At 42.1% G+C, this 14,112-nt stretch overlaps 2 protein-coding genes across 2 annotated transcripts in view; one reads left to right on the plus strand and one right to left on the minus strand.

Annotated features, from left to right (window-relative positions):
• Positions 1–6,037, minus strand: part of LOC126564658 (protein apterous-like) — a 59,916-nt gene extending 53,879 nt beyond the window's left edge. The window contains exon 1 of the mRNA XM_050221746.1: positions 5,820–6,037. Within this exon, the coding sequence (XP_050077703.1) occupies positions 5,820–5,858 (39 nt within the window). The 5' untranslated portion in view covers positions 5,859–6,037. The remainder of the gene's footprint in view (positions 1–5,819) is intronic.
• LOC126564902 (cyclin-Y-like protein 1) overlaps positions 1–14,112 on the plus strand; it is a 326,841-nt gene that overhangs the window by 235,767 nt on the left and 76,962 nt on the right. The gene's annotated exons all lie outside the window — the stretch shown is intronic.

The following is a 14,112-nucleotide window of genomic DNA, read 5'->3' on the forward strand; positions in this document are numbered from 1 at the left end:
AAAGTCGTCTTAAGGGTTTGTTTCCTTAAAGTTCAGCTTGAGTTCGAGCCCGTTTCGGTTAAAGGGACGGATCAGTGTTGTGCGTTTTCGACACACACACACACACACACGCAGCCATCCAAACCCTCCATCTTTGCCCTACTTTTGCTACATCGAAGAAGCCCCAACGTTGGACACATTTGGTCACACGGCGCAAACAAACGTGATCCGTCGTGTCGTGTAGCCTTTTTCCGAGTTTTCCCTGCGACCATCGATCAATCAAACGCCCGTTCGTGTCGCGTACCGATCGACCGATTTGTACACCACCGATCGCCGACCTATTCGATCATCAGCACCAAAATCGATCCATATCGGATCACTCGGCCGCTCGCCAGTCTCCTGCCCTCTGTGCGACATCCTGCACGGAGCTGAAAGGGCATCCATGCCATCGAGGATAAGCATCGAGCTGCGCTTATCATCGTTTATGGTCAACCGGTGCACACCAAAGAGGTGCACATGAAATTGCATTATTTTTTTTTTCGCTCTTTCCTCCTTTCTGGCGCTGCAATGCAATTGGGTAAGACTAGATAAATTTATCTTATAGGGTGTTCAGAAAAAAAAAATAAACCCTCCCCAAAAGGGCACACACATGGACGAAAATCTGATCATGAGCCCGATCGCAATCGGTATAAAAATATGTTTTCAAAAACCGGCCGTCAAAACCCGCTTGCAATAATGCACCGCCAAAGGCGCTGGCTTGCGCAATCGCGTTGATCGCAATTTTTGCGCTCTCCTCCAGCTACACTTGCACCGATCCTGCACATGAAATGCGCGTGAAAAATGGCAAGGATGCACCGGCTGAAACCGTTCGCACCGTTTACCCTGGCGTACAAATAAACAAACAAGCGTGCGCGCGCGTGAACGATAATATTTAGCCGGTATCCCGTGCCGGGCCCCGTTCGCCCTGAAGACGGGAATCGTACGCACATTTTGCTCTGCGCGCCATTTCTCCAAACGATCCGCGGCGAGCGATGCGCGAAGATGACGCGCCACGCGCCGTCAACTTTCCATCGACTGTTTCGCCCCGGGAAATTGCCCGAACGCGAACTAATCTTGCGGTACGGATAAATCTCTGGCAAAACGAAGGAAAAACAAACAAGGGGAAAAACACTCACTTCACAGAGAAAAACACACCGAACAGAAAAAAGCAAACACAATTCCAAGACTTCAGATTTCAAGCAATACTCCCGAATTCAGCCTCAAATTTCCAAATGGTACCGCAGACACTGAAGCGGTAACGAAAATTGTACGCAATTAGGACAGGATTCGTGAAAATTGCGGGTGGCAAAGGGGAAGGGAGAGAGAGAGAGAGACACTCGTAAGGGGCAACAGAAGTGGCGATTTTCCACGATAATTAGCGGTGCGTTCGCTTTGCGCTAGAACTTCTTGCCCGCAGACGCTGCAAGACACTGTGGTTGGGCTGGAAAATGATCGCTCTACTTGGTGATTATTTGGGGAGTTTTCCTTGGTGGGAGCGGCTACCGATAGGGTGAGGAAGCGGGAAACGGAAAACTATGAAAATGAAGAATGAACATTTCGATGATCCGTTGTGTTGTGCACACGGGGCACACACACACTCATCGGATGCACCCACCAAAACTGACAGGTTTGACACGATCAGACGATCGTGCGTGAAGAAAAGTATTGTGTGGTTTAAATTTCTTTTTAGTACAAAATGGATTGTAAATAATATTTCTTTTTTTGTGCATTTTTGCTTGTTTACAATTACATTTTTTTACCTCGCAATAAAAAGACTAATTGAAATGCTTAATCTTCCAGCGCTAATCAATTCACTCCAAACAAGCGTTGTATTTGAAACGCCTGTTTTTTTGCTGTCCCACCATGTGTGTGATCGCCGCTAAATTACCCTTTTCTTGCCACTAATCTCAGCCGACATTCCACAATCGCAAAGTGCGTTGCAATGACGGTACCACACGCGTTTGAAGTGCGTGCCGGCTCACCAAAATTTTGCGGGCATTAAATTTTTTACCTAATTTGCCCAGCAAACAGATTAGATTACGGGACAAAACAGATTCGATGGATTTTTTTTTGGAGAGAATCGTTCGCTACCGTACTGATGGATGGAATGTTTCCTTGTGAAAGTGTGACATGGCTTTTTCAGCTTGTTTTATAGCGATGGATTGCCGCGGGAAAAAGGTTGGAAACTTCTCCGGTGGTTTTTGCCCTTGTTTGCCAAATGGCACGATTGCTGTTTTCATTTTTCTGTCAAAAGGCTATCAAATATTAAATTTGCTACCGGGTAGAAGCATTTCAAGGACATGCTAAATCACGCGTTTAGGCCGACTGATAGGACAGTAAGCCTAGAACGAATCAAAAGTTAGTAAACATACATTGTTTCTAAATGCCACAAAACGCAACTAACTGATCGTTACCCTCCCCAAGAGAACAAAAAAAAAAGGCTACTCTAGGTGGATTCGAGTGTTTCTATCGGGCGAGTTCCATCGGTACGCAAATGTGAGAGCGTTCGCGCTGCAGCCAAACGAATGTTTTCAATTCTAGTATGAGCGCAACGAATCTTTGATCATGATTTAGATTCCTGCTATTTTGGGAAATTCGGAAGCGGTATCCCATATTTCACCGGCACCGGCCCGCCTGTTCCCAGCAAAGTCAAAGGTTGGCCTACCGATTTTCTCCCGGCAATGCATGGCTGTCTTATCACATGGTCGCATCCGTTGTCTCGCTCCTCATCGTGTGTGAGCTGCCAAGGGAAGGGATGGTACCGATCGTTGCAATGTCGCCATCACGAGCACATTGCTGACATTTAATTAGTGCACGGAGTGCCAAAGTGTGGAATGTGAAACATCGCCCTAAAACCTGCACCGTGCCGTGCTCTTTGCAACGTAATTCACCCAGAACCTTCGGCGAAATCTGTGACACTCTGTCACCCGAAAATGCAAGGTTCTGACGCGCATCGGTCGCAAAGGAAGCGCAAGAGTTTTGGGGTGATGAATTTTACAAGATTAATCGAGCTTCCGGCAGTCCGGATGGGATGGAAGTGGTCGAGTTTTGCATTGCTCATCGAATGTATTGGAATTGAATAAATGTGACTTATTTTGACGATGCATCGATTGAATTTGGATAATAATAACAGCTGATTTAAGTTCTTTTTTATCATATTTTTTACGCACCGATCGTATGTTGTTATGCAATTTGATTTTTTTATAAATTAATTTTAATCAAACAAATTCTCCTGCCTGAAAAAATCTAAGATTATCGAATTGAAACCTTTCCTGATTTTTTACAATTTTTATAAGATTTTTTAAGATGCGTAGAAGCAGGCCGATGGAAAAAATCGAAACCCATGGTGAACTTTTTCTCCTGCATCTTGGCCGTAGGCGTATTTGTCGATACGATAAAGAAGCTTCTGGACAAAATGGATACTTAAATAAAAAAAATATTCTTCAAAACCGTTATTTTCTATGCAATTCTTTATAAGAAAACCTCAATTAGAGGAGCAATTGATCCACCATGCCTTGAAAAAAAAAATCTAGAAAAGTTACAGTTGAGGAAGCGATGCCAGTTTTCGCACGATAGGATCGAGGATTAAATCTCTTCTCGGGATGTCAGCCATCACTGACCAGATGGCTAGCATTTCCGAGCATGTCACTAAACTATTTAAGAGAAGGATTGCTTTAATATTGCCTTAAATCCATTGAGCTGTCTATCTCAGTTACTGAGTAACATACGTTGTTAAAATATTTTTATCATAAAGCCTTGCGAAGACAAGGAGTTAAAGTAACAAAGTAAAAGAATACAAAGTTCTAATGCTTTTAAACATACAATTTAGAACCATAATGGTACTTCCGATGTATTATTACAATGCCATAATGTCTTTTAAGTCTCTATCATAGCTATACTGCCTGGACATTCATCAAAAACATCAAAACTATTGATAATTTTTGTTCACTGGTAGAAGCGACGGTGGCTCCTGTCTTCACATGGTAGGACCGAGGTTCAAATCCCATTCGGACCAAATCCATTCGATGGCCGGTATAACCTAGTAAGTCGTTAAGCTAAGAAGAAGAGGTTCACTTTCAGAGCTTCTCAACTTCGAAAATTAAAATAGTTTATTGGGGTAGGTCGCTGGTAGGTAGGTTGAAAAAATGGCGGAGGCACTAGTTTTTCATAGGACATTTTCAACTTCATTGCTAGCCGTTCTTCTAGAGTGCGGAACCCAGAATTCAGAATAGTTTAACTCATGTCAAAGAAGTCAAAAAACCTGGACCATTCGCCCATAATGTTGACTAGCTATCCAACTATGTGGCATCAGCAGGTCTAGTAAGCAAATCGATGGACGGCGTGACCGAGAAATTCGTTAATCTAGGAAGAAGCGGGGTCATAAAGTGCAGGCCAAGTGCACAAATGCATGCCAAACTATCTACCTTTATAACTTTTATTTTAATTTCCTCTCTCAATAACACTCCTATCATTAAAGCCTTTCTTTCACTTAATTTGCACTCCAAATATCCCCCATTACGCAACCACACGCAAAACCAACCAATTGATAACTACCGTCGGATCAGAAAACAAAAAAAAAACGACCAATTAAACACTCCTTAACCTTCCGTTTACCACAACTGCCGCCACCGTCCTTGATATGCGGGCACACGTTACATTTTCGCTCTCTTCACCAGGAAAAAAAAAGCCAAAGCTCGGTGATAAGATGCTACACCTCAACCGTTGATGGTACGTCACCATCCCAACAGGCAGCACCATTGCCTAGGTCGGAAACATTTCTTAACTTAATGTTACTTTCGGTTGGGGCCCCACCAACAAACCAAAAAAAAAAAAAACATTATTATCAGCTCTCAAAACATAGCACATCGTTACAGCCATTCTTCCTGTTGGTTCGAACCGATTTATGTTTTTATTTTGTTGTTTTTTTTTTTCTTTTAACCGTTAATCGGCGTACCCCATCCGGGCATGCTTCAACACCATCTATGTGGCCTATCACATTTTACCAAATTTTAAGATTATCTGGAAGCGACTTCTGGTGTGGTACTGGATGAGGTAGGTTCGAAGCAGCTGTATCCGCTGTACCATTTCACCCTGTCAGTTAGTTAGATTTTGGGACCTGTTTTGACCTCTGCTACGCCGTAAGATGCTTCCCTTGGGTTAACGCAGTTGCAAGTTGTCGTTGGACCGGATTCATTAGGAACATTGGCAAGCATTTGCAGAAGAAGCATGCTGGCAATTGTAAACAATAACCCAAATCAATGATTTGCATCCGGCAGGAAACGAGAATGGTTTGCAATTTGTTTTCCTCGCATTCTATTCCTAGAATTGATAAACAGCTTTATCAACTAAATACAATATAATATTTATTTGCAACATCACTTCCTGTCTGAAATGGGCAAAATGCAAATAAAACAAAAAAAAAACAGCATAAGAACATAAAACATAGCACAAGCTGTTACTGTCCTCCTCGTGTGCTCTAACATGCGATGCTGCCATTCATTGGAGTTTTTTTTTTAAATTCTTCTTTTCCTCTTCTTAAGGATGAACATTTGACACAAGGTTATCAATGAACCAGAGGCATTGTGCAGGCACGTGTAAAATCTTTATTGCTTTGGTGTGTGTTTTATTATTTTAGCAATGGGTTGGGTGGCCCATGCCGACGGAAACTGATTGCTTAACTTGATGCGCTTGAAAGCAAGAACTTTTCACATCTTATCAACCATTATCACTGCGCGACAAACTTGTACACGATTCGCTGTTCGAGCGGAGGAAAAAAAAAGGAACCTTCGAACTGCACTCACCCAATGCATTATAGGGCGCTCCTCCGTGCACACGCCCATGTGAGAGATCGGTGGCTGGTTGATGCTGTTGACCGGTACTACACCCAGCGGGGTCCTCGCACCGGGCACCCCGTGTTCTGCCGTGTGCAACGTCACCGTAGCCACCGTGTCGTACGTGTTCACGAAACGGTCCCGCACAGGAACAGGCTGCCCACCCGTTTCCCGGTAGCTTCTTCGGGATAGATCGAACCAACTGATCGGACGACGTACAGCAATGGGTTCACGTTCGTGATCGAGGTTCGATGACGATGATTAAAAAACAGTCCTTTCTTTGCATACACTAATTTGCCGCACTTCTACACGCTTCGACGGTAGTTTGTTCCGTTTTTTTCGCAAGAACCCAGTAGAACGTCCATTTCTTTGCACTTGAACTATTTCACTGAACACAGAGCACTTGGGCTGGGCCTAAAATGCTTGTATAACGCTTTCCTTTTGAGAGATTCTTGCACAAATAGACTGAAGTCAGCTACAACACAGAGAATGACAGTTCTCACACACGAATCCACTGTTGCTTCTAGCAACCATCCAAGGAACCCAGGGAAAAGCCTGCTGTCCACTTAACGCGACCACTAGGCACGGTTTTCGGTTACCAATCAACGTCACACTTGCGGGTGCTTAAAATCACGACATTAAAGTGATTGAAATCATCCATAGTTCACCTCGGCTGCATAAAGGTCTCAGAACTCTGGGAGATTCGTGCTGGATTTCCTCTTCTTCCGTTCCACCACAGCGTAAGCACCACTATCACACACAAGCTACACACTCTTTCACACTCAATTGATTGATTTTATTTTTTTTTTTTTGCTGTCGCTGCTTCCTTAGTAAGACGATCCGTGTCGCGAGCCTTATCAGTAAAGCATTCCCACACAGCGCACACGACACGCGAAAAGTGTATTCGTGAGAGAACGCTACAAACGGACACTTGTCGCCGAATGCAAACACCGCACACACAAAAATCACTGCCGGCCCTGTCTGGGGCTGGTACTGCCTGCCGGTGGACCGGTTGTGTTGGCCGCGAAACGGCGGGGGAACGGCACAGCAATCACACAGGTTACAGTGACCCACCAAAAGGGGTAACACTGGCAACAGGGTAGCGATACACCATTAGCACAACCAGACGAAAAAAATACCGAAAACGTACACTCTCCTCTATCACACTAGTACACCGGGAGGACACCGAGAGGAACTTACAACTCTTGGGGAGGGGGGGGGGGGGTTTACAAGCAATAAACAAAAGAAAACCAAAGCGCACCCACCAAAAAATTCTCGCAAAGATCCACACGCGCGACACGGGAAAAACACTTTTGCTGATGACAATGACGGTTAGCGGCGACAACAACGGCGACGAGAGTTTTTGTTTTCTGTGACCGACGGGCGCGGGCGCATGCGTTGTTGCGGCGTTGGTTTCCGTTCGACGAGCGCGACGTGAATGCCGAGCCGTGGAAAAAGCCTTTTCGGAAAACAGATGGCGAACGCGACGCGAGCGAGAGATGAGACGAAAAAGTAGGCGTGGCTTTCGGAAGGGGTTGATTATGCAAACAAAAACGAGGGATGGAAAAATGGTAGCGCAAAGCAAAGGTAGAAGAAACTCAAACGAGTTACGCACAGGGTGGTTCGTAAGCGTTTTTCCGTTTGGGGTAACCTTTGGGGAGAAAATTCAGTTTTTCTTTAAGTGTATTACATACTTAAAATATATTTTTATAAAAATGCTATTCACATACGTTTTCCATAAATTATGTTTCTTTGATATAATTTTCTAAACATAAATGAATTATGCTAAGATAGCGTAAGCAAAGCACATGAATGAATTTTCGTTATTTTTATCAACTCTCGCTGCATGTGCTTTTCTTGGTGCATCTTTTTCCCCTTCGACTTCGTACCATTTACCTTTTTCCTCTTTACTTTGTTATGCTTCTTCTCTCTTTTTCTTACAATCCCATTTGCTCTCTCACTCTCTTTAAATCACAACCACATACATGATTGTTATGTATTTCCCTGCAAAGACGCATTCGAATAGGGTTTTTATGTACGTTCGCCTCTTGCTTTGCGTTCTTTCGTTCGCTCTCGGCAGCCGTCGCTCTCGATGAGAAGTCCCAACAGCAACAGTGCGCTTCTTGCGATCTTTGCGCGTGTAACGCCGTTTGCGGTGGTTTTTATTTTGCCCGTGTTCACGCGTTCTATCGCCGGTCACATATGCTGCATCACCCGATGGGGCGTTTGACGGTGGCGTTCACGATCAATGCAAGCAATCGTCCTCCATCAACACAAGGCCTACTTGCGGTCGGTAGTAGTAGCACCGGAGGGTGTTAAAAGAAAGAGATGAGATGAAGCATGTTTTGTTTTGCACTCTATCGCCCTTTATTTTCTGATATTTTGGCAATTTTTAAAAGTGATTTTCTTTTCACGTAGATTTTTTTAAATTTTTGTTTTTTTTTCTAATTTTTATTTAATTTCTTACATTTCATTGGTAACGTTTACATATTTTTGATGCCCTCACGCGATAAAACCCTCACTATGAACACGACTTTGGCTTTGGATGACGGAATTTACGCAACGGAACAACCGAGCACACCCGGGATATGGTGCCCTTTCACAGCTCGGAGAAGGAAATGTCTCCCAGCAAAGATGAATGGAGTATACTAATTTTAAGTTTATTGTAAGCAATACGGCCTGGCTGTCCTTTATAAATAAAAAAAACAACAACGTTTACATATTTTTGCATTCAGTTTTTTAAGGTTTTATTTTTATTTTATTTACTTTAATTATGATAGCTTGCATCATATTGTCAATACCGCATGTATTGATTGTTTTTATAAATTAGATTATCAGGGCATATCCTCCCCGTTTTTTGCCTTATCCCGGGCTCGGCTTTATAATTTTTTCATATTATATTATATTTCGCTACTTAACATATTTTACTTTTAATTTTATAGTGATGTTAATTTACTTTGTTTTAAGCTTTAAGCTCAAAACAAGCTTTAATTTGTATAAAAATCTGACCTAGGGAGGATTTTATTTGATTATAGTTTTTTAACTGAAAACTTTAACTGAAAGCAATACATTTTGAGGTATTTTTGCTATTTTATTTTAACTCATTTTTAGTGTTTTATCACAGCTCGCTTTTATTCTTCAAAATATATTCGTACTTTTTTTAGGTTTCAATGGCATTGATGTCATGAAATTTAATTATTTTAATACTCTCAAAATTGTTTAAAGCAAATATTTTTAATAGTTTTTGTTTATATTTTTTCTTTGCCACAATTTTTTTTTTTTGAACATTTGAACCATATTTAAATGCAATTTAACAGGTTTACAATGAAACATCAATCACAACAATGAACAGTTATGCCCTCCATCGCATCACAAAACTCTCTCGGGAATGAATCCTTCCCGTGGTTTCCCTTAACGAACGTCTTTCGATGACAAGTGACGCCGAATTTGGTACCGACTTCTTCGACTACCGTACGCGAAGCGCCTCGCCGACAAACCGATCGCATAACATCCGTGCTAATGATCAAACGGTACATCAACAGCCGAATGGAATTCCTTCCGAATAACATCACTACCGGTGACAATGCAACACACAACCCGCGGTCCGTCTGTTTCGCATGAAAACTACTGCATTACAAACCAAAAAACGACGAAACAAACCAACCAAAAAAGAAACAAAACCACCGTTCGACTTTGCATTTTCCCGAGCCATCATCAAGCATCCAATAAATATTGGACCAATGACACCAATGAGCGAGATTTGATGGAGTTGAAGTTTCAGTTGCAGGGAGGAGGGAAAGGAAAAGCGAGAAGAGTTTCAAGCAGTATTTTAACCGAAAAAATAGGAAACAAAAACCATACTAATAGACAGATCGGTTGGGGTTGGGTACAGTCCCCAAGCACGGGGACGTTGAAACCAGCCGGGTCTCCACGAGAAACGGTTCCAAGAGGAGATTCCACTACATAAATATGTTCCGTTTCCGTGCTACGAACCACAATCGTTCGCCAGTTCCTCCAGTGGTCAGGTTTCGTAATTTATACTTCTAATTTTGTGCCACCGCGAGTGCCCGAGTGCAGAAGGCGATGGAGGCGCTAATAAGCTCACCGTGTACGAACCCCACCGTTGTGGCGAGGCGAGAAATGAAGGCCGCCCAAACACGAACAACACTGTCACATTGACGGGACGAGAAAAATCTCATCCAATCAAACGATAGAAGAATGTCACAAATGTCGCAAAATATTAATGTTTCCCTGGCCGTTTGGTGGACGTTAGAAGAGCAGAAACAAATCGCATCTCCGCTACGTCCATCTTTTGGACAGAGGGAATGACTTCATTTGGTATCCATCTTTATTTTCTGCTCACGGAAGTCCGTTTCCATCCGTACATTAGGTGGTTGAAATATGCATAAATTGTAGATGTTGTTGTTGATGATGATGATGATGATGATGATGATGGGAGCTTACGATAGATGAAGACAATTTTCTCAAGCTCCACACCAACACACGCATCACTCGACACAAAAGAAGACAAAAGAAACATTTTCGGGAGCTATCGATCGATGCCACGATCGGGTGTCTGAGATATCACTGTCATTCCGGCAACTTCCTTCGCCCGTGCGGAATGAAGCGATACAAAATGTATGGAAATTCGGTGGCATCGTTATATCTTAATGACGCATTGGTGCAGGAAACCCATGAGATATGAAACGGTGTTCGAGCTGCACCAAATGAGAGGACAAATATGTGCGATCAATCGAAACCCTACGATCGTTATGGTGCGTCGCAGGCGGGAATATCATAGCCCTTTTCCTGCTTCTAGTCTAGTTAAAATTTTAACACAAAAGGGAGTTTATGATACCAGATAGACAGCAGCAGCAGCAGCAGCAGCAGGCATCACTTGTTATAGTTGACAGAAATGATTATGAATGCGTTTTTCCCATGTGTCGACAGACGAACAAATGTTTTATCTGCGGGGTTTTGACCGAGGAGAGCTTTAAATTCAAACAACCAATTTTCGATCACCATTTTAAGATTATTCAGGAATGCGACGCTAGTGGGGAGATATGTGGCTGTAGACTACCTCACAGCGTGAAAATTAGTTGCAGGTGGAATGGTGGAATGGAAATCACATTCCCTCGATTTCGGAGATATCTAAATTAAAGAATCAGAGCACAGCATCGATCACTATTGCTGTACATGTGTTTTACTATATTATTTGATTTGAAGAGTGTCAAGTACATGACTGGAGTTCTGGTTGAATCAGCCTTACGTAGAATGTACTTTCCATTAATTTATGCAATAAAACTATGCTTAGCAAGGCCTCGTATCCTTATATTAAGGATGATAAGGCTTATTGGGCCATAGAGAAAACTTAAAAGATTGTCTTTTGGATCTACTGCCCATAATGACAGTCATTATTCAGACGGTTGTTTTGGCTAATGTCGGATTAAACTCTCTCTCTCTTTCTCTCTCTCTCTCTCTCTCTCTCTCTCTCTCTCTTGCGTTAGCCTCATCTGCTTCGGATGAAGCATTCCCAGCAAACAGTTGGTTTCTGTAAAACACAACTTCCCCAAACAACGCACTCATATTCCCAAACGTTGAAGAGAATCTTCTTTTTCGATCCGTCGATCCGTTTTTTAACGAATTAAAGCATCGAACATTCTTAGTAATTTATTTATTACTTAATTTAACAGGTTGGCTGATAAGTCCCCGGTCTGACACATAGATGGCGCCGCTAGTATTAAATGCATATTATTTTTATATAGCACCAACCTTCAAATGATTCGTGTCAAAATTTGACGTCTGTATGTCAATTAGTTTGTGAGACAGAGCGTCTTTTGTCAAGCAACTTTTGGTTGCTTGACGAACGAAAAAAGAACGAAGAAGAAAAAAGTGTTGTTCCACCAAGACAACGCACCGTGCCACAAGTCATTGAGAACGATGGCAAAAATTCATGAATTGGGCTTCGAATTGCTTCCCCACCCACCGTATTCTCCAGATCTGGCCCCCAGCGACTTTTTCTTGTTCTCAGACCTCAAAAGGATGCTCGTAGGGAAAAAAATTGGCTGCAATGAAGAGGTGGTCGCCGAAACTGAGGCCTATTTTGAGGCAAAACCGAAGGAGTACTACCAAAATGATATAAAAAAATTGGAAGGTCGTTATAATCGTTGTATCGCTCTTGAAGGGAACTATGTTGAATAATAAAAACGAATTTTGACAAAAAAATGTGTTTTTCTTTGTTAGACCGGGGACTTATCAGCCAACCCGTTAACTGTATGAAACTCCAATGGATTTGAAATAATCCAAGAGAACATTTACCGCCAGGAGGACAAACTACTGTGCCCGAAAAATAAAGTGACTTTGCGTTTTTTTCTTGATTTTTTTTTATTAGGCCAAATGAAGGTTCCCCTTCCCCTTCCGATGCAATTCAGCTCTTCCACCTCTTCTCCCACTTAACGAAACAGGTGGAAAATGTGGATGCTGGGATGTCCTTTAGTTCCGCCGTCGCTGCGGCTGCCATCTCCTCGATAGTGTCAAAACGGTGTCCCCGAAGCGGCCGTTTTAGCTTGTTGAACAGCCAGAAGCCAAATCTAGCGAATACGGCGGTTGCGGAACAATATGGGTGCCAGTTGTTGCGAAAAACTCTCTCAAAATGATGGCCGTATGGGAGGGTACATTATCGTGGTGCAAAAACTAGCTGTTGTTTTTCCACAAATCCGGCCGTTTTCGCCGGATAGAGGTTCCGAAAGGTCTCGTCTCGTCAGCCAACGATTGTTGACCACCAAATCCTTGATTTGGACGACGTGGGCGTCGTCGGTCGAGGTCGAGGATGGTCTACCCGGACGGTCCTCGTCTTCGACCTTCTCACGGCTGTTCTTGAAATCTCTCTACTATTTGTACACATTTTTCTTCGCCATAGTTTCTTCCCCGAAGGCTTTTTGTAACATCCGCAATATTTCTGAAGCGTTTATTCCATTGCGCAAACAAAAAAAAATTGATATATGCGCGCTGCTCCACAAGCTTGGACATGGTCAATCCGGACAAAAACGTCCAGATCGGCGCAGCTTCGACAACAAATTGTCACTCCTAGCTGGGTTGATTTTGTGACATATTGACAAACGGAAAATAAAAACATGGGGCTTCTTTTGGCGCGCGAAATTTGACATCCAATGTCAGCTTACTTTTCGGACACAGTAGTATAGCTTCGATTGACCCTAACCTATCCTCTCCTTATCGCATCGGATTCTACTTTTAAAGCTGTCAACACTAGAGTTAAAATCAAAATTATCAAAATGCTGATTGAAAACTTAACTCATATCTGGTATACGTTCATGGGCAGCGTAATGAGATGAAGTTCATGTTAGACGAACGAATTGATCTAAACGATTAATTCTTTCGGGTAAGTTAATTCTCACAAAAAGAACGGTAGTGTCGAGTTCTCCTTTTAAAATTTTGGTCACAAACGCACATTGAGCTATTTCATATCTATGTTCTAAAGAAAATAGCCCCAGTAATTTTCTAAATTAAGTTTGTCTTATTGGCACAACAATAAAGACCAACTTCTTCGGGTTCCGTACTTCCCAAAATAAGTAAAAGTAATCATACTTTTACAACAAATTACACTATTTTATTTGATACGTATTTTAGTTTTTCTTTGTTGTATTGTATTTGCATCTAACACCGGCACTGAGTTTGCAAGTATTTATTTCGAGCTGAACAAGTGGCAGATAAATTATGAAATCTTTTTGTAAGTACCTTACATTGGTTTACCCTAATTTCAGTTAGTTTTTTTGTTCTTTTAAATAGTTTTTATAATCATTCTTTCGTTTTTAGAATGGTTTCTCATACTTCAATTTTCTTTAGTCCTTTTACCTGCAAAACATAACCGATTTTATTCCACAAAAAAAAGGTTTATGCAACATTATGTAATGTTTGTTGCATATTTATTTTCGCAAAAAGAATGATGCGACTAAAAAAGTTTCCCATAATTTCCAAACAACAATCAGGCGTCAGAAATCGATAGCTCAATAAACTTGAAACTGTTTCAAAAGCCCTCATTATCCTAGTCAGTCCTGTCCTGTGTTTCGGCTTACCATCGATAGGAATTAAAACGATAAAAAACCAGCTACCATACACATACAGAATACAATAACCACTGTGAGTGTTGAAGCTTTATGCCATTCAGCAAGCGCAAATCGGAATGTGGCTCTTGTTTCACATTGCAAACCATGTGCAACGCCTCCACGGATCACGTGCATCACGT

This window comes from Anopheles maculipalpis, chromosome 3RL, assembly GCF_943734695.1.
Source record: "Anopheles maculipalpis chromosome 3RL, idAnoMacuDA_375_x, whole genome shotgun sequence".
Classification (NCBI taxonomy): domain Eukaryota; kingdom Metazoa; phylum Arthropoda; class Insecta; order Diptera; family Culicidae; genus Anopheles; species Anopheles maculipalpis.